Genomic DNA, 27,364 nt, shown 5'->3' on the forward strand with positions numbered 1-27,364 from the left:
TGTTACAAGTGCACTTCATTCCCAGAGGTTTTGTTAATCAGAACATTCTTGCCTTTCACTTGAATATGATGACTAGTGATGGGAGGAAAAATATAAGTTGGGGAGGAGAAGCAGAGGGGGAAACAAATAGAGTGGTCAAAATCTAAGTGGCAGATGCTTCTTACTTTATCTCATTTTTAAAGCCTGCTATAGTTGTGAGAATTTGATTAAATTGCATTTTACTTCTTAGATAAATTTGGAAAATAGAAGTGTTTTTTTGTTTTTGTTTTTTTAATTCACTCCTGCCTCCTCCACTTAATTTTTTAAAGGCAGATAAAACATCCAACCCCAGAAAGCTTTGTTGAGTTAACTGTGTTTGTGTGTGTGTAGAACTGTATTTCACTTTCTAGAAGAATGCTAGTTCTGTTAGGGAGTAACTCTCTCCACTTGCAGCCTTCCGGGTTTTTGTCAGCCTTAGCCTGGAAGATGTTGGGCTGGGACCCACATCTGGCCGGAGGGCAGGTACCCTACTTTCTGACCATCCACTCAAGTCTCCGCGTCCAACCCTCTCTCTGTTCACCTCTTGAAAACCTTCAAGGCTAGATCCACAGCTCTCCTGCTCAGAGCCTCCTCTCTCATCTTTATATTGATGATGCCTGAATTTTTAGCTCCAGTCCAAACATTTCCTGTCACCTGCAGACCTGTTTCCTCTTACCTGGTAGACGTCTTTCCTGTCTTCCACAGGCACCTCTGACCCCCGACTCAGAGCCGCTCACCAGAGTTCCTGCTTTTGCCCAACCAGTGCCTGTCTTAGTGGTTCACACCAGCATCCAAGAGCCGCCCACTCAGAGCCCATTGGCTTCCAAGTCCTATTGTGTCCTTGGGTTTCTTTCTTATTCTCCCCCTCCTCTCCATTCCTGATACCAGTGCTCTACTTCAGGCTCTCTTCCACTCTTCTGGATTATTCTTAGCTGTTTCTCTGGCTCTGTTAGCCTTCTGCAACCTGTGCTTGCCTTCACCCCCAAATTTATCTTTATAATGTACCGATCTGCATGTCTAGTCCTGGCGTAAAATCTTTCAGAAGTGCTCCATAAAGCTCTTCATATCAGTGGACAAGTTGGTTAAAATAGTTTCCTTCTCTTTGCATGGGTTTTCCTCCTATCAGCCGGCCCGGCGCCTTTGCTGGCACCTTCTGTGGAACCTCAGTGAGCTGGCAGATGTGGCCTGTGGTTCTGCGCCCTTTCTGATGATTGGCCCCAGGGCTAACAGTAGCAGCTGCACACAGATGACTCCCAAACGTGGGAGTCCAGCCCTGACCTTTCTCCTGAGCTCCAGACTCAGAGATCCAGCGGCTTGCTTCATATCTTCAGTTGGATCTCTTGCGGAGACTGGAGCTGAACAGGGTCAAACCGGAGCTGTTGACTTCCCACCCATTCTTTTCCTGCTCCTGCCTCGCCCTTCCCCATCTGAGTGAATGGGTCCACTGTCCACCTGACTGCTCAGGCCCCAAACCTAGGTGGTGTTGTTGTCTCTTCTCTCTCCTCGCTCCACTCCCCCCGGGCACTCCGTCTCGAGTCCTGTTGGCCTCACCCTCAAGACCCTACAGCCCCAACCTGACTGTCTCTACAGCCTCTGCTGCTTTCTCCTCCATCATCACCACCTCTCACTTGGATTGCTCCAGCAGCCTCCTGCTGCCCTGTGAATGCCTAGAATGGATTCTCTATACAGCGGCCAGAGGGTCTTTTAAAAAAGCAAATTGTACCATGTTTCTTCTCGGCTTAACACCGTCACCAGGCTTCTTGTTGCACCTGGCCATACCCACAATGGCCTCTTGTCTCTTCCTGAAACTTACTAAGCTTGTGAGACCTTCAGAATTCTACATTTGCTCTTCTCCTCCCTGAGATCCTCTTCCCTCAGATCTTTGCTTTCCCAGCTCCTTGAGGTAATCTATGTCTCAGTTCAAACTTCCCTTCCCACGGAAGCCATCTCTGACCTCCCAGCGTCACCTTTATCCATCTCTTTCTATGGCAATAATTTGTTTTATTATCTTCAGCTCATGTTAAAATGATCTCTTTCTTTTATTTTTTCATGGTAATTGTCTCTTCCTCCACTAGGACATAAGCAGTATGGATTCACCGTGTTTTCAATCTCTTTTATACATCCATTGTTGTTCAGTCGCTCAGTCGTGTCCGACTGTTTGCAACCCCATCGACTGCAGCCCACCAGCCTTCCTTGTCCTTCACAGTCTCCTGGAGTTTGTTCAAACTCATGTCCATTGAGTCAATGATGTCATCTAAGCATTTCCTCTTCTGTTGCCCCCTCTTCCTCCTGCTCTCAATCTTTCCCAGCATCAGCGTCTTTTCTGATGAGTTGCCTCTTTGCACCAGGTGGCCAAAGTATTGGAGTTTCAGATTCAGCATCAGTCCTTCCAATAAATGTCCAGGATTGATTTCCTTTAGGATTGATTTGTTTGATCTCCTTGCAGTCCAAGGAACTCTCAAGAGTCTTCTCTAGCACCACAGTGTGAAAGCATCAATGCTGGATGTGAGAATCAGTGACGATTGGAGGAGGGGCTTGGCCTCAAACACACTGAAAGGAGTATGTGGCCGCCACTTGGCGCAGTGGCTTCTCTTCAGATTCAAGTGCAACTTTATGCTTATGGCCTCCTGCTGATAAATGATGATGAGGGAGATTTTACTGATAATGCTCCCTTTTCCAGTTTCATGTTTAATCTTTACAAATCTATAACTCTAAGCCATAGAGCTAATGCCTGTCCATGTGACAATACAGGTTTGCTCCAAACTTTCTATTCCTCTCTGTCTCTGACTTGAGCCCTTCTGACAACAGGGATCCAGGTTGCAGAAGGTCTGGTCTGCAGTTATGTAGGAGATGGGTTGTGTTTTCTTAGGGGAGCTTTGCTAGATTCAGGCTGAGATTTCCATATGATTAGGGAAGACTGAATCTACTCACATATTTAGAGCAAGGGAGGCCACAGGTGATACCCAGTGACCTCTCAGAGTCTTTCTCTGTTGTCAGAAGGTCAGTCATGTTACTGTTTGTGTATCCCTTTGGTTCAGGATAGGGGTGGTGGTAATGGAATAATCGTATACCAACTGGCTGGAAGAGTTACAACACGAGTTTAATGCATATACTGCCATAGAAGGTAAACCACGGACTTAGTTTCTCCAGAAACTGTCAAATGCAGGCAGCACTTGAAAGTACTGGTCTTTCATACTTTAGCAATCGTACAAATACCAGCTTGTCAGCACCATCAGCATCTTCAGTCTTCAAAGAATGGCCAGTGGTATGTTCAGAGAAGCCAAAAAGGTGTGTCTCGTTTGTTTTAACCTTATCGGTGGAATCAAAGTCTTGTTATTAATATATAACTGCTGCTCTTCCACTCATGCGTGGTCAGACTTCCATTTATTCCCTATAGGAAAACAGCTTTTTACTCTCCCAGTGTATTTTTCTGCCTGTTGGGTTATAGACCTGAAACAGATTCCATCACAAGTCTGGGGCCACCAAAAGCCAACAGTCAACAACCAACCAGAAGCTGTTGTGCTCTCTCCCATATTCGAAACAGCTAGATGCATCGAACCATGGGCAAAGGTGTGGAATGGGTGCCATTGGATTTGCTGCCCATTTCCTTTACCCCATAAATGGATATTCTTCCTAAGTAAGCATTGTGTTAAGTTGCTCTTCAGAGTAGAAGGGAGTGTCAGATCCACAGTCTTATGAAGGCTTTAAAGGCACAAGGAGTTGCCACAGGTAGAAATATTTATAGTTTTCAACTTTAGGATAGAGCAATGCTGGACCAATTAGAGAAATGAAAAAAAAAGAAAAAAACCACTTAGAGGAAATGACAAGCTGTGTAAAATCTGGGTGGAGGAGACATTATGGGCATGAGCAGTGGGTAGGCTGGACTCTGACCGCTGTGAGTTAAATCATCCCATGTTGGCTCTCGCTACTCACCTAGCTTAGGAGAGGCAGGCAGTGTACCACTCCTGCCAGTAGGGGTGCCGAAGGAGGGACAGGCCACGACCCCACAGGTGGCTGGTTGGCACAGAGAGGGAGGGAAGCCACATGGCTATGGTTTGAATTGGGAGAGGCATTACTGGCATTAACCACCGGGACTCAGATTCGGTGGGGAGATGGATGCTTCCTGGTTCAGAAACATTCTTCTTGTGGAATGTGGGCGGGACTCTCGTGGAGATGTCCAGCAGGCAACGGGGAAGAGTGAGAACAGCGCCTTCTTATGCTGTGATAGGCCTCTCAGCAGCCCCTCCGCTAGACTGGGAACTCTGTGCTTTGGGGTTCTCTTCCCTTCTTCCTTTCCTCCCCTTCGCTTTAGTTCCCTGTCCCTCTCCTCCCTCCCTGCCTTCTTTCTTTCCTTTTTCTCCCTCTCTCTTTAAAAAATCACACATCACTCCATAATACCCTTCAAGGTATATAACAGGGTTAAGTGTTAGCCTCAATTTTGCTGTATTTTAGCTGGGATGGGATAGACAACTTTTAACACTAGGTGTCTAAAGATATCGAAAAGCTCACGAATACGTGCGGACCCTCAATGCTGGCTGATCGTTTTGAGACACCATCTGTTTTTATACGGTATCATGGGAACAACAGATGACCTGCTGGTTGGCACAGGCCCGTACCATGCGCTACTGGCCTCCTAGGACTTCTTGAGCAGCTATTCTGGAAAATCCCCCACACTTCCAGGAGTGAATGATGTGGTTTTGTTTTTGTTTTTTAATAGACAGTGAGAAAAGAGATTCAGAGGATCTGGTGCCTTTACCTTTCCGCATCTTCTCATTGTTAGTGGTTTTCTTGTTTTCCTCTTACTTTACTTTCTGAAGATATTTATTTGTTCTTTTTGCTTGGGTTGACCTACCCTGAGTTCTTCAGTCTGTCCTTTTACCTGCTGGGTGTACCCCTCTCCAAGGCTCAACCTGAACTTGCCCTTTGCCCTGCAGATGCCTTAGCTGTTGTGCTTTTCCCTGTCTGTGTGCTCAGTCGCTAAGTTGTGTCTGTCTCCTTTGCGACCCCACAGACTGTAGCCTGCCAAGCTCCTCTCTCCATGGGATTTTCCAGGCAAGGTCTGGAGTGGGTTGCCATTTCCTCCTCCAGGGGATCTTCCCAACCTGGAGATCAAACCCACGTCTCCTGCCTGCGTCTCCTGCATTGCCAGGCAGATTCTTTACCACTGGGAAAGCCTTCCTTGTCTATTCAGGCTATGATAGTGAAATGATGATAGATTATGCTGCTGATTTCAGTGACCTTAACTCTTTTACCTAATCTCCTTTGCCTTACATTTCCATCTGTGGATGGAGGCAGTGTATTAGTTTGGCTGATGTACATAACACACCACCACAAATTTGGTGGCTTAAACACACACATGTATTATCTCCCAGTTTCTGTGGGTCAGAAGGTAAGCATGGTTTCACAGGTGCTCTGTGTCGGCTGAGGATACAGTCTCATCTCAAGGCTCAGTGAGAGGAGGGTTCACCTTTGGGCTTTCCTGGTTGTTGGCAGGACTTAGTTCTTTGCAGTTTGTTGGACAAAGGGCCTCAGCGTCTTACTGGCTCTAGGCCAGAGGCCCCTTAGGTTCTTTGCCACATGGGCCTCCCCAACATGGCTATTGCTTTATCAAAACCAGCAAAAGAGAGCATCTCCTATCAAGACAGTACCATAGTCTTTGAAAAGACATCCCATCACCCTTGCCATACTTAATGGATAAGAGGCAAGTCACAACTTCCCTGACATTCAAGGGGTGGGGAGTCCTCAAAGGCATGAACATTAGGAAGTGGGGATGGCTGGAGATCGTCTTAGAGTCGGTCCATACAGAGAGCAGTGCTCTTGAGGGAAAAGGTTTGGAGCTCTTTAAAAAAAAGACATGAAAGGCTGTATTCATACTGCTCTCATGGCTCATGGTTGGCCTTTATGGATAATGGCTAATGCCCACGTAATAATACTTCTTTTCGTCTCTCTCCATGCCCTGTGCAATAGGTTTTACTTCTAAAGATGACTTGTTTTCCTTTCCTGCCATTAGAAATTTCATCAGCCTCTCTGGATGAGAAAGTCAGCAGGAAAAGATCACTGTTGTTGATCTTGGTTTTAACTGGACTGACTCAGCCCTGTGGGCAGTTGAGAAAGGAGGGGCCTTTGTAAATGCTCCCTAGGTCTTTGTTAGACATCCCTCCACCAAAGGAGCCAGGTATGGGCAGGTGTGATAGGAACCAGGAGCAGGAGGCCAGGCTAATTTACAGCTGAAGCATTTAACTGGGCTCGATTCTTTACTTTTCCAAAGTCTCCGGAAGCTTCACCGTATCTGTGCAGGCCTTTGATTCCAGCTCCCTAAACAGACTGGGAGGAGGCAGGAAGGGGACCAGGACTTTTGTCTTGATCCACATTTGATTCACGTTGGTAAGTTGTCCCCACAGTTAAGGCTGAAGGACAATACCCCATCACCCACCCCCAGTTCCATGATAGACACATAGTGGAGTGTCCTTTACAAATTCATCTGAATACAGAAGTCTTCCTTTCAGTTTGAGGAAGAACTATCTGTGATCTGCCATGACTGCTGTCTGTGTCGGAATCTCTTTAAAATGATAGTGTACACGGATTTGAGTGAAGAAGGAGGCAAATCTGATCCTTCCGTGTTTTCTTGGGGAGCAGAAGCACATGGAGAAGGCAATGGCAACCCACTCCAGTGTTCTTGCCTGGAGAATCCCAGGGACGGGCAGCCTGGTGGGCTGCCGTTTATGGGGTCGCACAGAGTCAGACACGACTGAAGCGACATAGCAGCCGCAGCACATGGAGATGAAAATGGGAAGGGTGGGCGTGGTGAGAAAGAAGCTCCCTGTCCAGATTCCCAGTCCTGAGAAGCCCCAGGCTGGGCAGCTCCGGCCCTTAGCCCTAACCCCCCTCGAGTGGAGTGGGGGAATAGCTAGAGGGGCGCCGAGCCGGCTCCGAATCGGGCTTCACACCCTGGGAGGGGCGCTAGGACCCAGGCACTCGCCGGCTCCAGGCGTGCCTGGAGAGTGAAGGCAAAGAGGCTCAGGCTCGCGGCCAGAGTCCCTCGGAACGACCGGCCCCTTGGCGCGGGGCAGGAGGCCCGAGTGCGGGGTGCAGCCGCCCTGTGCCCTCTGTGCGGGGCTGCGGTGCGGGCCACGGGCACCGCTGGAGCGCCCGGCGGCTGCCAGCCTCCAGCATGGACCCTCCGAACGCCGGCCAGGTGAGCCCCGAGCGCTGGATCTGCACGCCTGGCGAGCCTCCCCCTTCTACCACCCCCGAGTCCAGAGCTGACCCTGCACCCCTTTCGGGCACCCTGCAGGTCCGGAGGGGCTTCTCCCCTCTCCAGCCCCTCCGTGTGCTGGTGTCCAACTTCTTTCTTCCTTCCCAGGAGGGGCGCACCTCGGTTGTCTGCTGTGACCGTCCGATTTATAATTTCAAATGATACCAATCACCCACCAGCAGTGCGTCTGCGCCTGTGTGGCGCTTTCCCTGGGCAAGAGCCGACCTGCAGCGCCGTTGGGCCAGTGGCACTGACTCCTGTTGCGCCCCGAGTTTCCCACGCCGTCTCTGGGCGAGCATGGTGTCCCTGCCTTCCTCTGAGTGCTTCCAGTAGCTGCGTAGCTGCTATCCCTCCGGAAAAGCTAAACCCCGCTGCCCCAGCCCTCGGCTTGGGTGGAGCGTGCCCTCTGGGATTCGGGGACCCACTCCCACCCGCGCGCGCACATGCGCGCGCCCAGCTCCCGCGTCCGCGCTTGCTGGGCACCTTGACCTGCTGTGAGGTTTATACTACCAGCCTGCGGTGGGGGAGATGGGATGTAGCTTCAGAGAAGGGGCTCACAGTGTGGGCTGTAGGAAAGTGCGGGTGAGAAGGGTCCACGGTACAGGAGAGGCGTTGGACCAAGGCAGAAGCTGCCTCCCGGAACTTGGGGTGGGGGTGGGGGGCGGTCCTTGTGGGCGTCGGAGTGTCACCTGAAAGTGCACGTAGTTACCAGGATCAAGTGGACACGGTCCCTGGAGTGTTGCGGGAGGCGAGGCTTGCATTAGCCTTTATAACAGCTTGGCTAGAGGTATTCAGCGTTCAGCAGGCGCCTCTGTACCCTCAAGACTGGAGTGCCCAACCGTTCTCCTTCCGGCTCAATCTGACAGCAGTTTACTGTCTCCCGATTGGCAAAACCAGAAAAACATCGCTGAGGAGTTGCTATGGGCGAGTTTCTAGGGCTGCAAGACCACCTGGTTGAGTGGTGGCTAATCGGCCCCCGCCCCCAACCTTGGCGGCCCGCTGGATCGGGGCACTGGGGGGCGTGCCTGCTCTGATAATAACTGACGCGCGTGTGCCAGAACCTGAAGTTAAACACGTAGTGCAAACCTAGAAGAGACACTTCCTCTAAACTCTTGTGTGTTGTGTCAACCAAAACATTTACACAGGGCCCAAGGGGGTAGGTGAGGGGCAGAGGACCCGCCCTCTAGGATTGTATAATCTGCTGGTCGGCATCACAAGTTCTACTTGACTGCCCCTCTGACCTTGAATGAGCTGTTTTAACTTGGCTCAGTTTTCCAAGAAGCAAAACAGAAGAACAGTAATTCTCCAGCAGGGGAAAGAGCATTGCTATTGGGAAGCATGCTACCTGAGTTCCAGCCCCACATGTACCAGCTGCGAAACTTGGGACAAGACACATAACCTGTTTGGATCTCAGCTACCACAAAAGGCTCAAAAAGATCCTTTAATTCTGGGAGTTTCTGTGACAGTAATTTGCCACGCTTTGATAGCTTTCCCATGCTCACTGGTTCTTTGGAGTCTAGACTGTACTTGGTTCCACAGAGCATACATGGACCAAAGAAATACTGGATCAGAATCAGAACTCTGGGTGAACTGTATTTTAATTCTATTCTGTTTATAGAGCTGCACAAATCTTTCAGGCTTAAGATCTGTGGAATAAGCCTGGCTGGTTTAGTTAATACTTAGAATGCCCTGGGAGGGACCTCAAATAGAAAGTCCTGTTTTAAGTCAGAATGTGGTTGCATAAGGAGAAGGCAATGGCAACCCACTCCAGTACTCTTGCCTGGAAAATCCCATGGATGGAGGAGCCTGGTAGGCTGCAGTCCATGGGGTCTCGAAGAATCAAACACGACTGAGCGACTTCCCTTTCAATTTTCACTTTCATGCATTGGAGAAGGAAATGGCAACCCACTCCAGTACTCTTGCCTGGAGAATCCCAGGGTCGGGGGAGCCTGGTAGGCTGCCGTCTATGGGGTCGCACAGAGTGGGACACGGCTGAAGCGACTTAGCAGCAGCAGCAGCATGGTTGCATAAAAGGTTCTTTCTGTGCTTTTGAAAGACCTTTGCCATAATCACCCCTTTAACCTAAGGGAGTAGAAAAGACCCAAACTGATCCTTCAATAGAAGAGGGCTGGGTCTACTGCATATTTCATGGAGGCACCTTGGGTTATACCTGATAATATATTTACCTAGGAATGACTCTGTTAATATTAACTTCTCAGAGAAGCAGTTTATCACTTCAGTAATGAAACAACGAAATTGTCTTTGGAGGATGCATCATATTGCTAGAGTTTATTGGGGTAAGCACTGGTTTTAAAAGCACTGCCTTTTTATTTAATTTCAGTAAAGAAAATAAGCAGAATGATTTATTATGTTTTCTTACAAGATAATTTTTTAAAGGAGATTTTAAAAAAAGTAAATACACCACGAATTAAGGAAACCTTGTTTCTTCAGGTTCCAGAGATGAATAACATCATCATTACCATAATTTTGCCTGTCTATTAAGCACTTACTATCCACCATGCATTGTTCTAAGCACATTATGTACATAGTCTCATGGAATCCTGTCAACAGCTTCTGAAGGAAGTGCTATAATTTCTTTCAACTGACTGGTGGGGGAACTGAAGCTTCTTGCGTGAGATCACCCAGCTGGTAGACAGTAGAGCTGCACCAGCTCCTTGGGTTCATTTGCAATAATTCAAGGGATGTGTAAGATGGAGGAGGTGGGGAGGGAAAAAGTACCTACTGAGTGTTGACTACTTTATACCCCTCAGTGCACAGATATTAATAAACATTTTATGAGTTGTGTTTTTATTTTTCTAGGTATCTTCTCTTGCTTTTAATATGATTTGGGCATCTTTTAATATGAGCAGAGGCTGACCTCTTTCTTTTTAACTACAGTACATAGATTTGCATGTAGATGGACAAATCATTCTTCATTCAACCAATTCCCTGTGAGTCGGCACTTGGATTATTTCTAAATTTTCACATCACATATGGGGCTAGCATTGTGGGTCTTAATGTTTATATATTTCTGCACACCTGTTCAGATATTTCTGGTAGATTAATTCCTAGGGGTGAAATTGTTATATGAAAGAGCATGGTTACAATTTAGTATGTATTTTTTAATAGATACTGCCTACTTGTGTTCACAAAAAGAAATGTAATTTCTGATTTGCCATCTAGTTCTTCCTTTAACACATTTTTGGGCTTTTGATGAATCAGTGTATCTGAGTGGGTCTCAGGTGTATCATTTGTAAAGTAGGGTTAGTAGGACTTGTTGGGTTCAAGGTCTTTTCTGCAAATGTGTACAGTTAGAGGATGAACAAATAAAATTGTCCGTATTTGACTTTTTTTTTCACTTGAAAACCACAAATTTAATATGGATTTACCTAGCAGCACATGAACTCCTAAAATACCCATTTTTGGTACCCCAGGTTTCTGAGGATTTCAGTGTGAGATATGACTTATCTTACATGCAAATCTGTGTCCTGCTCTCTTTTTGTAAAGGCATCAGTCCTGCTGGATTAAGACCTACCCTAATGACCTCATTTGATGTTAATCACCTTTTTAAATGACCTCTCTCCACATACCTTTACATTCAGAGGTGCTTGAGGCTAGGACTTGAGCCTGTGAGTTTGGCAGGACACAGTTCATTCCATAACATTCTCTGTCAGATGGCACATACTGAGGTGTCGTCACCTGTTTTTATTTGAGGAGGACAATATGTTTCTGAAGCTACATCATGGAATCCTCTCTCTTTTCCCATCACATCCTCCCCTATTGCCTAAAAAAAATGTGTTTTTTCTTTTAATTCCCTGGGTGTTCTTTAAAGAGGTCCAGTATTAATACTTGTGTCAGTAATCTTTTATTAATGGCACTAAATCTCAGGTGAGACAAGGTGACTATAAGTAGGAGGTGGTAAGCTTTTGATTAAGAGCTTGCATCCTGAAGCAGGCTGCCTGGGTTTCTAATCCTAGCACCATCACTCACCAGCAGAGTTTTATCATCTGTAAAATGGGAAGAGTAATACTTACCCTTACAGGGTTACCGTGCTGATTAAATGAGATAATGTATGTAAAGTACTTGGCCTATACTGCTGTTGCTGCTAAGTCACTTCAGTTGTGTCCGACTCTGTGTGACCCCATAGATGGCAGCCCACCAGGCTCCCTGGGACTCTCCAGGCAAGAACACTGGAGTGGGTTGCCATTTCCTTCTCCAATGCATGAAAGTGAAAAGTGAAAAGTGAAAGTGAAGTCGCTCAGTTGTGTCCGACTCTTAGTGACCCCATGGACTGCAGCCTACCAGGCTCCTCCATCCATGGGATTTTCCAGGCAAGAGGACTGGAGTGGGGTGCCATTGCCTTCTCCGTGGTCTATACTAGGGGGGCTCAAAAATGGGACTCTGATTACTTTGCAACTTCAGAAGTTCACGGGCTCAGTGTGGTCTGCCCCAGCCTGTACCCCAAGTGTACAGACAACCCAGAGGCGTTGCTCCTGGAGTTCCCAGGGCTTCCGTGTGCATGCTGTGGTCTCATAGTTGTTGAATAACCATTGTAAAAGATCAACAGCTCACACACATTAAAGTCACAGGCTCACAGTTCTATCTGAGAGCTGAAAAGCAACACCAGAGACCATTCCCTCAAATTGCCCATTAAGATGATAGCCCCATTTCAGTTGAGGCACCCAGCTTGGCAGTCAAAGTGTTAAATGTGAGAGCAGCATTTCAGTTTTTCTGAGATGTACCCTTGCCCATTTTAATGCCCCTGGAACCAGGGTGTGTTTTGCAGTCAGTGGTACCTGGGAGTTAGAAACATTTTCCCATTGATCTGCCTGAGAAGATAACCTCAGACTTACGTTCTCACCACAACTTTTCCTTGGAAGCGTAAGTGTGGATTGTGCTATACCTGGGGTGAATTATGTGTCTCGATTATTGTGAAACTCTAGATTCCTGGGACCACCCTGGGACTAGGAGAGCTTGCAATGGTCATGTGGCCTTGGGCCTGGTGGACCAGAGCTATACGGAGGCCAAAGGAAACCAAGGCAGCGGCTTCTCTGGAGCTGAACCATATACATCACCTCTAGCAACTGTGTGCACCCCCCCGAAGCAGAGGAAGGCCAAGGCCAGATCTGCATTGGGAGTAGTTGCTGGCCTGCCTATGAGACCACAGATCCTGTATATACTGTATTCCCTGTCCTGTGTCCTACTGTGAAGCTAAGCAAGGGCGCAGCTAGGAATTCAAGGGTGTTGTGAAGTGACTATCCATCTGGACCTGTGACCACTTCTGCTGGTGGGACAGCACCTTATCAACTGCTGACGGCCAGGCAGTGGTTGTGATATACTTGTCATTGCCTGTGAATGCATTTACTGAGTATTCAGTTCAGTTCAGTTCAGTTGCTCAGTCGCGTCTGACTCTTTGCGACCCCATGAATCGCAGCACGCCAGGCCTCCCTGTCCATCACCAACTCCCGGAGTTCACTCAGACTCACGTCCATCGAGTCCGTGATGCCATCAAACCATCTCATCCTCTGCCATCCCCTTCTCCTCCTGCCCCCAATCCCTCCCAGCATCAGAGTCTTTTCCAATGAGTCAGCTCTTCGCATGAGGTGGCCAAAGTATTGGAGTTTCAGCTTCAGCATCATTCCTTCCAAGGAACACCGAGGGCTGATTTCCTTTAGAATGGACTGGTTGGATCTCCTTGCAGTCCAAGGGACTCTCAAGAGTCTTCTCCAGCACCACAGTTCAAAAGCATCAATTCTTCAGCACTCAGCTTTCTTCACAGTCTAACTCTCACATCCATACATGACTATTGGCCTTGACTAGATGGACCTTTGTTGGCAAAGTAATGTCTCTGCTTTTCAATATGCTATCTAGGTTGGTCATAACTTTCCTTCCAAGGAGTAAGCATCTTTTAATTTCATGGCTGCAATCACCATCTGCAGTGATTTTGGAGCCCCAAAAAATAAAGTCTGACACCGTTTCCACTGTTTCCCCATCTATTTTCCATGAAGTGATGGGACCAGATGCCATGATCTTCATTTTCTGAATGTTGAGCTTTAAGCCAACTTTTTCACTCTCCACTTTCACTTTTATCAAGAGGCTCTTTAGTTCCTCTTCACTTTCTGCCATAAGGGTGGTGTCATCTGCATATCTGAGGTTATTGATATTTCTCCCAGAAATCTTGATTCCAGCTTGTGCTTCTTCCAGCTCAGCGTTTCTCATGATGTACTCTGCATAGAAGTTAAATAAGCAGGGTGACAATATACAGCCTTGACGTACTCCTTTTCCTATTTGGAACCAGTCTGTTGTTCCATGTCGAGTTCTAACTGTTGCTTCCTGACCTGCATATAGGTTTCTCAAGAGGCAGGTCAGGTGGTCTGGTATTCCCGTCTCTTTCAGAATTTTCCACAGTTCATTGTGCTCCTCACAGTCAAAGGATTTGGCATAGTCAATAAAGCAGAAATAGATGTTTTTCTGGAACTCTCTTGCTTTTTCCACGATCCAGTGGATGTTGGCAGTTTGATCTCTGGTTCCTCTGCCTTTTCTAAAACCAGCTTGAACACCTTCTGATATTTTCAGCTTTTCAGTGGAGATAGGTGCATTGTCGATGATACATATCTTGAATTTAATTATTGATTCAGGTGATTTCAAAAAGGTTACACTGTGATTTGGCATTAAAACAGATGATTGTTCACATGATTATACAGAGTGTAGAGGGAATAGAGCAAGGTGGATAAATTTGCTATTGATAAAGCAAAATATTTTGTCATTGGAGAAATGATACGATTTCAGTCTCCTTTTTTTGCAAATGCTTTTAATATGGAGCCAAATGCTTTTAATATGGAAAAGATACCCACAAGTACATTGAGCTAGATTTATGTTTTATTACTGAGATATACGCAAGAGGATTACCTATTATGTCAAGTTACTAAACCAAAGGCAAGAGAAATTGCCAAATCCCTCAGTATATTTGAAAAGAGTCAAGGCTGTGAGAGGCTATTGGAACCAATTCTTGTATCTTATAAGACTATTATTATGGCATTATGGGAGAAGGCAATGGTGACCCACTCCAGTACTCTTGCCTGGAGAATCCCATGGATGGAGGAGCCTGGTGGGCGACAGTCCATGAGGTCGCGAAGAGTCAGACACGACTGAGTAACTTCACTTTCACTCTTCACTTTCATGTACTGGAGAAGAAAATGGCAACCCACTCCAGTATTCTCGCCTAGAGAATCCCAGGGAAGGAGGAGCCTGGTGGGCTGCCGTCTATGGGGTCGCACAGAGTCAGATACGACTGATATGACTTAGCAGCAGCAGCAGCAACAGCTTGCCATTATGTCATAATTAAATGGGCAGCATTTTTTTTTTCTTAATGGTACATAAAGTAATGGTGTTTGTACAATCAGTGGTATCTTAGATTTGATTGTTGTTGTTCAGTTGCTCAGTCATGTCTAACTCTTTGTGACCCCATGGACTGCAGCTCACCTGGCTTCCCTGTCCATCACCATTTCCCAGAACTTGCTCAAACTCATGTCCATTGAGTCAGTGATGCCATTCAACCCTCTCGTCCTCTGTATCCCCTTCTGGAATATGGTAAAAGTGGTAAAGAGAAGTCTGGAACCTAGATCTCCTGCCTCACAAGCTTTAATTTCCCTTGCATCCACATTCCTTGACCAAGCTGTTATCTGTAGCCTCCAGATTGGTGACAGTCACTTGCATGACCCTAAGAGTGAGGAGCTTAGGCTGCAAAATTTAAGGAGGCCTTCAAATACAGGGCCAGCATCTGAGAGTGAGTACCTTCTTAAAATGGCAATCTAGTTATCTTGCCCTAGTCCCAGCCCCGGTTTTGAGCTTTGAAAAAGATTTCAAAGTTTTCCCTAGATGATTAGGAAAATTAAACGGAAGTATAAGTGGATGAAAAATGATCATCTGGAATACATGACCAGCCAGTGTCCTCCAATGCGAGGATGAGTGCTCCTGAGTGAGACCTGTGGAGAGCATCACCAGGAGCGGTGGGCACGTTGCTAAGAAAATGACCTCAAAAACACACCAACGCTGTATGAGTTCTTTACCCTTGTATGTGTTTTAGGAGGCCATGGGGATCGAACCTGAGTCTCCTGTATTGCAGGCAGATGCTTTACCATCTGAGCTACCAGGGAAGGCGACTAAGTAATAGGAAAACAAATGATGTTTGTAAGTTTCTAGGCTCTTTTACTAGTTCCATTTAACATTTTTAAAGCGAAAATTCAAGGCCATCTTCCTTGCAATGGAATGGAACGTGAAGAGGTGAACTCAGTGCCTCATCAAATCTCCTCTGTGTTGAAAAACTGCACAAAAGATCTTCTCAGCAACCCAGGAGTGCCTTAGAAGGTTGGAGAGTTCTGGATCCTGTCCTAGCTGGTGGTGGGGTGATATGAGGAAGACTAATACTATCAATGTAGACTTTACTATGAGCCTCTTTGGCAAACAACCCATTGAATGGCATTTCTGCCTGAGGAGCATCCTTCAACAATACACATTTTTATGTCTCAAAGAGGAAAAACTCAGTTTTATCTCAGAATGGCATTTTCCAAGGGGCAGTGCCCGCTGAGGTATTCTCACCTTCTGTCTTTTGTTGAGCAGGCTTCTCCGTTTAAGGAAGGGTATTTCAGGAGTTTTCATGTGGCAGGCGCCAGAAGTTCTTAGCATGCGGTCACTCATGTTGTAGGAATCCATTCTGTTGGAAAGGCCATAGGACCCCCATGAAAGTGAAAGTCACTCAGTCGTGTCTGACTCTGTGACCCCATGGACTATATAGTCCATGGAGTTTTCAAGGCCAGAATACTGGAGTGGGTAGTCATTTCCTTCTCCAGGAAGATCTTCCCAACCCAGGGATGGAACACGGGTTTCCCACATTGCAGGTGGATTCTTTACTAGCTGAGCCACTAGGGAAGCCCAATGGATTTCTACAATAGCAGAAAAGATCCCATGGCTGCAGGGATTGCACAAGAGAGAAAAACAAGCAGGAACAAGGGAGAGCAGAATGGAAGGAGAAGAGGGGAAGGCTGCCCGGAGGAAGAGAAAAAGCACCGTGTCCCAACCCTTTTACATCACAGGACAAGGAGGACAATGGTGATGTTGTCTGAGATGCTGGAGGTGGTGGACAAGACACTGTCTGCTCCAGGCCCTGCACAGGTGGCCTGAGGGCTGAGAGAACCAGTATCTTGTCATACTGTGCCAGTTCAGGCAGTCCATTGCTGAGAAAACCCTGGTGGAAAGTGTAGCCATCAGTAGGAGGGAGGCAGGGAGCCCAGGGCCACTGGCTTATCCTCCCTGCCTGGCTCAAACACTGAACGGCCTCTTGTCTTGACCCACATGTAACTGGTCTTATTTCTGCCTGAAGCCCTACCTCATAGGCTCATCTGTGGAACTTCTCTCTTTTTCTGTCCGAGTAAGATCTGGAGACCAAGGAGAGCTACGGGCAGCAGAGGCGGATGTAGCCAAGGGTGGTTGCATCTCCCCTCTGACTGCTCTTCCATTAAAGGAGCAGGTTTCCAGTGCCCATGCAAGAAGTTACTACTGAGTATCATGCAGGTAGCAGACAATGTTTCTCTCCTCTTGGCATTTACCTTCTGGTTTGGGCTCCAAAATCACTGCAGATGGTGATTGCAGCTATGAAATTAAAAGACGCTTACTCCTTGGAAGAAAAGTTATGAGCAACCTAGACAGCATATTCAAAAGCAGAGACATTACTCTGCCGACTAAGGTCCGTCTAGTTAAGGCTATGGTTTTTCCAGTAGTCATGTATGGATGTGAGAGTTGGACTGTGAAGAAGGCTGAGCGCTGAAGAATTGATGCTTTTGAACTGTGGTGTTGGAGAAGACTCTTGAGAGTCCCTTGGACTGCAAGGAGATCCAACCAGTCCATTCTGAAGGAGATCAGCCCTGGGATTTCTTTGGAAGGAATGATGCTAAAGCTGAAACTCTAGTACTTTGGCCACCTCATGCGAAGAGTTGACTCATTGGAAAAGACCCTGATGCTGGGAGGGATTGGGGGCAGGAGGAGAAGGGGACGACAGAGGATGAGATGGCTGGATGGCATCACTGACTCGATGGATGTGAGTCTGAGTGAACTCTGGGAGTTGGTGATGGACAGGGAGGCCTGGCGTGCTGCGATTCATGGGGTTGCAAAGAGTCGGACACGACTGAGCGACTGAACTGAACTGAACTGAACTGATGGGGAGAGGGGAAAGAATGAGAGAGTGAGAAAGAAAGCAAGCAAGTCAGAGGGCAGTCAACATGTCTGAGGGAGAGAGAGCACCAGGGAGAAGATAAACCCGGAGAGGACTCCCTGAGGTGGGGTAGGGAATGTTGCTTTATTCACTTGGGGTGTCAGAGAAGGCCTCCCTGGAGAGGCAATGTTTGAGCCAAGTCCCAGAGGAAATGGGAAGCGAGCTGTGTGGATGGTTGGGAAATGCATTCCCAGAAGAGAGGAAGAGCAGGTGCAGAAACCTTGAAGGTGTATTGCCATGTCCAAAGTGCAGCGTGGAGGCCAGTGCAGTGGGTAGAAGCTGAGGTCAGAGAGGTCACTGGGGGCCTTGTCCTCTGCTGTGAAGACTCTGAGTCAGATGGGAGTGATGGAGCCTGATCTAAGCTGGGGCAATCATGCCGGCTGCTGTATTGAGAGTAACCCAAGGGGAGGCAGGGTGAAGCCTTGGTCCAAACAAAGGCCCGCCTGGACACCTTTCCTCATAATCTGCCTTTGAGTATCTCTAAGAGAGTTTTCAAGGGAAAAGGTGGGTCATGGTTTGTTAACTGAAAAATGCTGCTCTATGTAAATAAACCTAGTCAGTGGACAGATGAGAACTGACAAAACTGTTGGTTGTAGAAATGGATCTGATAAATGGGGTGAAAGAGAGAAAGAGAGAGAGATGCCTACCACCCGTGAATTTGGGGCCATTGCCGAGTGAGGCACACCAAGAGCCAGGAGAAAGCCAGTCTTGGCTAATCCGTGGGTGCGACAGACGTGCTTCTGCGAGCTTCCTTTCACTTGGTCACAGCAACGTTGGTCTGGTTTCAATGACTGCATTCACAGGTCTGAAAATCCCACTATCACACTGGGTCTAACGTGTGCAGCAGCTGTCTGATCTACTGATCTACCAAGGCCTCCTACAGAATTAAAACAACTGCTGGTCTCTCAATATGTATTCCAGAAAAGCTTCCATCAGCCGAAGTAAAAATAGACTCAAGAGTAACATCATTAGTAAGGAACGGCATGCTTATTTTTCAGTCATACCATAGGCTGAGTGATTAAAACAGCAGATAATTAGTTTCTCATAATTCAAAGCTAGAAGCCCAAGACCAAGATGCCATCAGGGTTAGTTTCCAGGAGGCTCCCCTCCATGGCTTGTAGATGGCTGTCTTCTCGCTCTGTCCTCACAGGGCCTTTTTCCTGGCACTCATGGAGAGTGCTATAGTGTCTCATCTTTCCTTAAGGTCACCAGTCCTATCGGATTAGGGCCCAACCCATTATTTCCCTAAAGGCCCTATTTGCAAATATACTCATATCAAGCATTAAGACTTCAACCTTTGAATTTTGGGGGCACTTCAGTCTGTAACATCAGGCAAATGTTGCAAGTTTTTTTGTTTTTTTTTTTTAATGTACCTTTATATAGTATGCTGGTTTGGACAAAAATGCAGTCACAGAATATGCCCATGAAACATTACTGCAATCGAGATATAGTACTATTCTGTGGTCTCCTCCCTTGTGCTTTTGCCCAGTCAATTCTCAACCCCACCATAGACCTCAAGTAGCCACTAGTCTTCTTCTTATTCCAGTAGACTAGATTTATCTTTTCTAGAATTTCATATTAGTCAAATCATACATGTAGCCTTTCGTGTCTGTGTTCTTTCGCCCAGTGTAATGATTTTGAGATTCATTTATACTGCTGTGTGTATCAGCAGTTTGTCACATTTTATCATTGAGTCGTATTCTGTTTTATGGATGTACTGCAGTTTACTTGGAGAAGGCACCCCACTCCAGCACTCTTGCCTGGAAAATCCCATGGACAGAGGAGCCTGGTAGGCTACAGTCCATGGGGTCGCAAAGAGTCAGACACGACTGAGCGACTTCACTTTCACTTTTCACTTTCATGCATTGGAGAAGGAAATGGCAGCCCACTCCAGTGTTCTTGCCTGGAGAATCCCAGGGACAGGGGGAGCCTGGTGGGCTGCCGTCTATGGGATCTCACAGAGTTGGACACGACTGAAGCGACTTAGCAGCAGTCTGCTTACTCACCTGGTAATAAACACTTGGGTTATTTCCAGTTTGGAGCTACTATTTTAAACTCTGCTCTAGACCAGGCTTTGGGCATATATTTTCATTGCTGTTGGCTGAGTGCCTAGAAGTGAAATCTCATGGTTGTAAGGTAAGTATATGTTTAATATAAAACTGTTGGACTGTTTCCATTCCCATCAGCAATGTGTGAGAGTGCCAGCTATTCCACATCCTTGCTGTCACTTGGTATTGTCAGTCTCTTGTATTTTTAGCCATTTTAGCGCATGTATCGTGATATCTCATTGTGATTTCATTGTGACTGGTAACGAGGCTGGGCATTTTGTTTTTCTTGTGCCTACTGGCTATTTTAATGTCTTGTATTGTGAAGTGTCTGTTCAAAGTTTTTACCCAATTTTTATTTGTCTTGATTATTGACTATAAGAATTCTCTATATATTCTGCATACAAGTCTTTGAATATGAATTTCTTCCCACTTGTGGCTTGCCTTTTCATTTTCTTAGGATTATCTTTAAAAGAGTATACTTTTATACTTTTGTTGAATTCCAGTTTATCAAGTGTTTTTTCTTCCATGGTTTATGCATTTTACATTCTTTCTAGGTAATGTTTGCTCACCTCTAGTTTGTAAAGATCTTTTCCTGTGTCTATTTCTAGCTTCTTTAGCTCCATGGTCTATTTCTAGTCAATATTTGTATATAGTGTAAGGTAAGGAATGAAGGTTGCTAGTTTGTATTTTGTTTTTGCATATGGCTGTCCAGTCATTCTACCACCATTTGTTGAAAAGGTTATATTTGCTCTGTTGAATTTTCTTGGCATTTTCATTGCAAATTAATTGACTCTCTTAACTGAGTCTCTATGTGGACACTATCCTTATGCCAGTACCACTCTGTCTTGATTACTATAGCTTTATATTAAACTTCCGGAGAAGGCGATAGCACCCCACTCCAGTACTCTTGCCTGGAAAATCCCAGGGATGGAGGAGCCTGGTGGGCTGCAGTCCATGGGGTCACGAAGAGTCATACACGACTGAGCGACTTCACTTTCACTTTTCACTTTCATGCATTGGAGAAGGAAATGGCACCCCACTCCAGTGTTCTTGCCTGGAGAATCCCAGGGACAGGGGAGCCTGGTGGGCTGCCGTCTATGGGGTCACACAGAGTCAGACACGACTGAAGTGACTTAGCAGCAGCAGCAGCATATTAAATTTCTAAATCAAATATTGTTATCTTCCAACTTTGTTTTTTCTTTTTTAAAATACGTTTGGCTATTCTAAGCCTTTTGCATTTCTACACAAATTTTAAAGTCACTTTGCCAGTTTCTACTGGGTTTTGACTGAAACTGTATTGAATTTATTGATCAGTTGAGGGAGAATCGGCATCTCAGCAGAATAATCTTCTGATCCAAGAATATTATATGCAGCTCTTTATTAAGGACTTCTTACTCTGTCTCAGCTGAGTCTTATAGCTTTCAATCCAGGGATCTAGAGAGAGACTTTAATGCTTTTAATATCATTGTAAATAGTGTTTTAAATTTCAGTATCCAGTTGTTCATTTTTAGTATATAGAATATAATTGATTTTTGCTTGTTGACCTGTATCCTCTGAGTTTGCTAAATTCACTTGTGCTAGTAGCTTTTTCTGTAGAGTGTTTAGGACTTTATCTGTGCAATTACGTTGTCTGTGAATAAAGTTCTGCTTGTTCCTTTCCAATCTGAGTAGCTCTCCTTTTTCTCTGTTATACTGGCTAGGGTCCCCGGTGTATATTTGATAATAGTGCACACACCTGTGCCTTATTCCTGATCTGGGGGGAAAGCACTCAGTCTTTCACTTTGAAGTAGGATGATTGCTGTTGGTTTTCCATAGATATTTTAAAAATCATATTGAAAAAGTTCCTTTCTACAACTCATTTATTGAGAGTTCTTATCATGAATAGATAGCAAATTGTCAAATGCTTTTCCTACATCTATTACGATGATGATTTTTTCCCTTCATTCTGTTAATGAATTATATTGATTTTTTTTATTACGGTAAATGCACATAACAGAAGATTCACTTTTTACCCATTCTAAAGTATACAATTCAGTGCTGTTAAGTATGTGTATACTGTTGTACAACCACCACTACTGTCTAGTTCCAAACATTTTTATCTCTCCAAAAGGAAAGCCCATGCCCATTAGGCATCACTCCCCATTCACATCTTGCTCCAGCCCCTGGTCACCACTGATCTGCTTTGTCTCTGGATTTGCCTATTCTGGGAATTTCACATAAATAGAACCATAGTGTGTGGCCTTTGTGTTTGACTTCTTTAACTTAGCATAATGTCTTCAAGGTTCATCCATATTGTAGTATATATCCATACTTCATTTTTTTTAAATGACTGTATAGTATTCATGGGTTTCCCAGGTGGCTTAATGGTAAAGAACCTGACTGCCAATGTAGGAGACATTGGAGACGCTGATTTGATCCCTGGGTCAGGGAAGATCCCCTAGAGTAGGAAATGGCAACCCACCCCAGTTTTCCTGCCTGGGAAATCCCATGGACAGAGGAGCCTGGTGGGCTACAGTCCATGTGGTCACAGTCAGACATGACTGAACGCGCACTCACTAATATTGTTGTATAGTATAGATATACCACATTTTGTTTATCCTTTCATCTGTTGAATATTTGGGCTTCTTCCACCTTTTGGCTCTTGTGAATGATGCCTCTGTCAACGTTCATGTAAGTTTTGAACATCTGTTGTCGATTCTTTGGGTATAAGGGTTTCAGGTTTTGCACATCATTACTAAACTTGTTGCTTTTCTTTTTTAAAAAAATGTATGTATCTTAGTGGGTATGAAGTGACATCTCATTGTGGTTGTGAATAGCGTTTCCCTTTTATCCTTGTTGGCTACTTGTATGTCTTCTTTGGAGAAATTTTTATTCAAGTTCTTTGCCCCTTTTTCCATTAGGTTTTTCTGTCTTTTTATAGTTGACTTGTAGAGGGTTTTTTTTTTTTAAGATGTATATATATATATTCTGGCTCATTAACCCTTATCAGGTATTTGATTCTCAAATATTTTCTCCCATTCTGTGAAGTGTCTTTTCACTTCCTTGATAGTGTCCTTTGGTGTATAAGTTTTTAATTTTAATGAAGTCCAGTTATGGATTTTTCTTTTGTTGCTTGTACTTTTTGGTGTCGTGTTTAAAAAAACCTTTATCAAATTCAAGATCAGGAAAATTTGCCCCTATGTTTTCTTCTAAGAGTCTTATAGTTTTAACTTTTAAATTTGTCTGTGATGCATTTTTAGTTTTTATATATGATGTGAGGAAAGAGTCCAGCTTCATTCTTTCACACACTGATTGACTTTTGAATGTGAAACTAACCTTGCATTCCTAGGATAAACACAACTTGATCATGGTGTACTATTTTTTAAAATATATTACTGGAATTGATTTGCTAAATTTTGTTAGGATTTTTGCATTTATGTTCAGGGAGATGTTACCTGAAATTTTCTTTTCTTAGAATGTCGATTCTTTTGTAGTTGTTTGCTTTGTCATCTGGATAATTTTGGCCTTATGATATGAATTGTGGAGCATTCCTTATTGTTCAGTTTTATGAAAATGTTTGTGTAGTGTTGGTATTATTTCTTCCTGGTGAGCTTTATAGGCTGCACCAGAGAGTATTTCTGAGACTGGAGTTTTCTGTGTAAGCAAAATTTAAACACAAATTCAATTTCTTTAGGGAAATTTACATTTACAAATACTTTTTCTTGAGTGAGTTTTGATACTTTGAGTAATTATCTGAATTGTTAAGTTATTCAAATAAACTTGTTTGCATTATTTCTTCTTAACCTTTTAATGACTGTAGGGTGACTGATGTCAGTAACTGGTGTCTTCTTTTTTATTGGCCAGTCTTGCTAGAGGTTTATTACTTTTATTGATCTTTCAAAAACCCAGCTTTTGTATACATTGAGTTTGTCTATTGCTTACTTGTCTCCTATATATTAATTTCTGTTTTATATTGTGTCCTTTTTACTTCTTAGTTTAGATCTAATTTTCTCATTTTTATTTTCCCTAGACTTTCAAGTGGAATCTTAGCTCCCTAGAGTTAAACCTTCTTCTAATAAAAATTTTAAAGCCATAAATTTCCCTTTAAGTGCCACTTTAACTGTATATACAAGGTTCTATTTCTTTTCAGTTTTATTCAATTGAAATATTTTCTAATTTCCCTAGTTCTTATTTGACTTATGGGTTACTTAGTATGTTGTTTAATTTCCAAATATATCTGGATTTTTCAGGTAATTTTCTTATTGAGTTCTACTTTATTTTTTATCTTTTTAAATATAAATTTATTTATTTTAATTAGAGGTTAATTACTTTACAATATTGTATTGGTTTTGCCATACATCAACATAAATCTGCCATGGATGTACATGTGTTCCCCATCTTGAACCCCCCTCCCTCCTTCTTCCCCGTACCATCCTTCTGGGTCATCCCAGTGCACCAGCCCCAAGCATCCAGTATCATGCATAGAATCTGGACTGGCAATTCGTTTCATATATGATAGTATACATGTTTCAGTGCTATTCTCCCAAATCATCCCACCCTCTCCCTCTCCCACAGAGTCCAAAAGACTGTTCTAAACATCTGTGTCTCTTTTGCTGTCTCGCATACAGGGTTATTGTTACCATCTTTCTAAATTCCATATATAAGCATTAGTATGCTTATATACTAACGTGTTTTTCTTTCTGGCTTACTTCACTCTGTATAATAGGCTTCAGTTTCATCCACCTCATTAGAACCGATTCAAATGTATTCTTTTTAATGGCTGAGTAATACTCCATTGTGTATATGTACCACAGCTTTCTTATCCATTCATCTGCTGATGGACATCTAGGTTGCTTCCATGTCCTGACTATTATAAACAGTGCTGTGATGAACATTGAGGTACATGTGTCTCTTTCAATTCTGGTTTCCTCGGTGTGTATGCCCAGCAGTGGGATTCCTGGGTCATAAGGCAGTTCTATTTGCAGTTTTTTAAGGAATCTCCACACTGTTCTGCATAGTGACTGTACTAGTTTGCATTCCTACCAACAGTGTAAGAGGATTCTCTTTTTTCCACACCCTCTCCAGCATTTATTGCTTGTAAATTTTTGGATCGCAGCCATTCTGACTGGCATGAAATGGTACCTCATTGTGATTTTGATTTGCATTTCTCTGATCATGAGTGATGTTGAGCATCTTTTCATGTGTTTGTTAGCCATCTGTATGTCTTCTTTGGAGAAATGTCTATTTAGTTCTTTGGCCCATTTTTCGATTGGGTTGTTTATTTTTCTGGAATTGAGCTGTATAAGTTGCTTGTATATTTTTGAGATTAGTTGTTTGTCAGTTGCTTCATTTGCTATTATTTTCTCCCATTCTGAAGGCTGTCTTTTCACCTTGCTTATAGTTGTGCAAAAACTTTTAAGTTTAATTAGATCCCATTTGATATTTTTGCTTTTATTTCCAATATTCTGGGAGGTGGGTCATAGAGGATCCTGCTGTGATTTATGTCAGAGAGTGTTATGCCTATGTTCTCCTCTAGGAGTTTTATAGTCTGGTCTTACATTTAGATCTTTAATCCATTTTGAGTTTATTTTTGTGAATGGTGTTAGAAAGTGGTCTAGTTTCATGGTTTTACAAGTGGTTGACCAGTTTTCCCAGCACCACTTGTTAAAGAGATTGTCTTTAATCCATTGTATATTCTTGCCTCCTTTGTCAAAGATAAGGTGTCCATAGGTGTATGGATTTATCTCTGGGCTTTCTATTTTGTTCCATTGATCTATATTTCTGTCTTTGTGCCAGTACCATACTGTCTTGATGACTGTGGCTTTGTAGTAGAGCCTGAAGTCAGGCAAGTTGATTCCTCCAGTTCCATTCTTCTTTCTCAAGATTGCTTTGGCTATTTGAGGTTTTTTTTGTATTTCCATACAAATTGTGAAATTATTTGTTCTAGCTGTGTGAAAAATACTGTTGGTAGCTTGATAGGGCTTACATTGAATCTATAGATTGCTTTGGGTAGTATACTCATTTTCACTGTATTGATTCTTCCGATCCATGAACATGGTATATTTCTCCATCTATTAGTGTCCTCTTGATTTCTTTCACCAGTGTTTTATAGTTTTCTATATATAGGGCTTTAGTTTCTTTAGGTAGATATATTCCTAAGTATTTTATTCTTTTAGTTGCAATGGTGAATGGAATTGTTTCCTTAATTTCTCTTTCTATTTTCTCATTATTAGTGTATAGGAATGCAAGGGATTTCTGTGTGTTGATTTTATATCCTGCAACTTTACTATATTCATTGATTAGCTCTAGTAATTTTCTGGTGGAATCTTTAGGGTTTTCTATGTAGAGGATCATGTCATCTGCAAACAGTGAGAGTTTTACTTCTTCTTTTCCAATTTGGATTCCTTTTATTTCTTTTTCTGCTCTGATTGCTGTGGCCAAAACCTCCAAAACTATGTTGAATAGTAGTGGTGAAAGTGGGCACCCTTGTCTTGTTCCTGACTTTAGGGGAAATGCTTTCAATTTTTCACCATTGAGGATAATGTTTGCTGTGGGTTTGTCATATATAGCTTTTATTATGTTGAGGTATGTTCCTTCTATTCCTGCTTTCTGGAGAGTTTTTATCATAAATGGATGTTGAATTTTCAATCAATGTAATACACCAAATTAATAAATTGAAAAATAAAAGCCATCTCAATAGATGCAAAGAAAGCCTTTGAGTTCTATTTTAAATCCACTGTGATCAGAGAATATTCTGTGTATGAGTTCAATCTTTTAAATATATTGAGACTTGTTTATGGATTAGCCTATAGTATATCTTAGTGAGTGTTACATGTGTGCCTGAAAAAAAATCTTTATTCTGCTCTTATTGGGTAGTGGGATCAGTATAAATTATGCCAAGTTGATAAATGGTAATTTTCAAGTATTTTATGTACTTACTGATTGTTTTTCTATTTGTTGTATCAATTGCTACAAGACGAAATTTCCAAGTAGAATTGTGGACTTGTCTACTCCTCTTTTCAGCTTTATCAATTTTTGTTTACTGTATACTGAAGTTCTGTAATTGAGTGCCTCCATATTTAGAATTGTTGTGTCTTCTGGATGAATCGACCTCTCTATCATAATGAAATGCCCTTTGTTATGCCTAAGTATATCTTGTTCTGAAATCTACTTTATCTGATAATCGTTATAGCCATGTTTCTTTTTAGTCTTTGCATGGTATATCTTATTCTATCCTTATCCAATCTTATTCTATCCTATTACTTTTAACTCATCCATCTTTATATTTAAAGTAGATTTTTTTAAAGTAATATATAATTGGTTTAATTATTGTGCTTGGATAATTTACATTTAAAGTAATTAGTAATCACAGTAATTTAATGAAAACATTTATATGGTAGAATATAGGGCACTCACATTAGTATTTGTTTCCTCTTTTTTCATCTGTTTTTTATTTGTTTTTACCCTCTTTGCATTCTTTCATGTTAACTGAGTAATTTTAATGATTTTATTTCATATAGTCACTTCTTTGTTTCTTTTCCTAGTGATTGCTCTTAGATTCACAGTGTATATTTTTCAGTTATCATAATGCACTTTTAAATATTATTACACTCTTTAGTGTTTAGAATAAGAAGAATCCTACAATATGCTTCCATTTACTCCCTCCCATCCTTTGTGCTATTTTTGTCATTTTCCTTTTATATGTTTCATAAACACAATACATCGCTATTATTTTTGCTATAAAGTTAATTATCTTTTAAAAGCAATAAAAATAAGAAAAAGGTATTTTATGTTTAC

General features: G+C 43.4%; 1 protein-coding gene across 2 annotated transcripts in view; it reads left to right on the forward strand.

The window, feature by feature from the left end:
- Nucleotides 1–6,923: 6,923 nt before the first annotated feature.
- Nucleotides 6,924–27,364, forward strand: part of PDE8B (phosphodiesterase 8B) — a 258,748-nt gene continuing 238,307 nt past the window's right edge. The window contains exon 1 of one of the 2 annotated variants that reach the window (XM_069595361.1): nt 6,924–7,213. In XM_069595361.1, coding sequence (XP_069451462.1) covers nt 7,190–7,213 — 24 coding nt within the window. In that variant the 5' untranslated portion in view covers nt 6,924–7,189. The remainder of the gene's footprint in view (nt 7,214–27,364) is intronic. The other variant, XM_069595360.1, reaches the window with a different exon arrangement.

This window comes from Ovis canadensis, chromosome 7 (genome assembly GCF_042477335.2).
Source record: "Ovis canadensis isolate MfBH-ARS-UI-01 breed Bighorn chromosome 7, ARS-UI_OviCan_v2, whole genome shotgun sequence".
Lineage (NCBI taxonomy): Eukaryota > Metazoa > Chordata > Mammalia > Artiodactyla > Bovidae > Ovis > Ovis canadensis.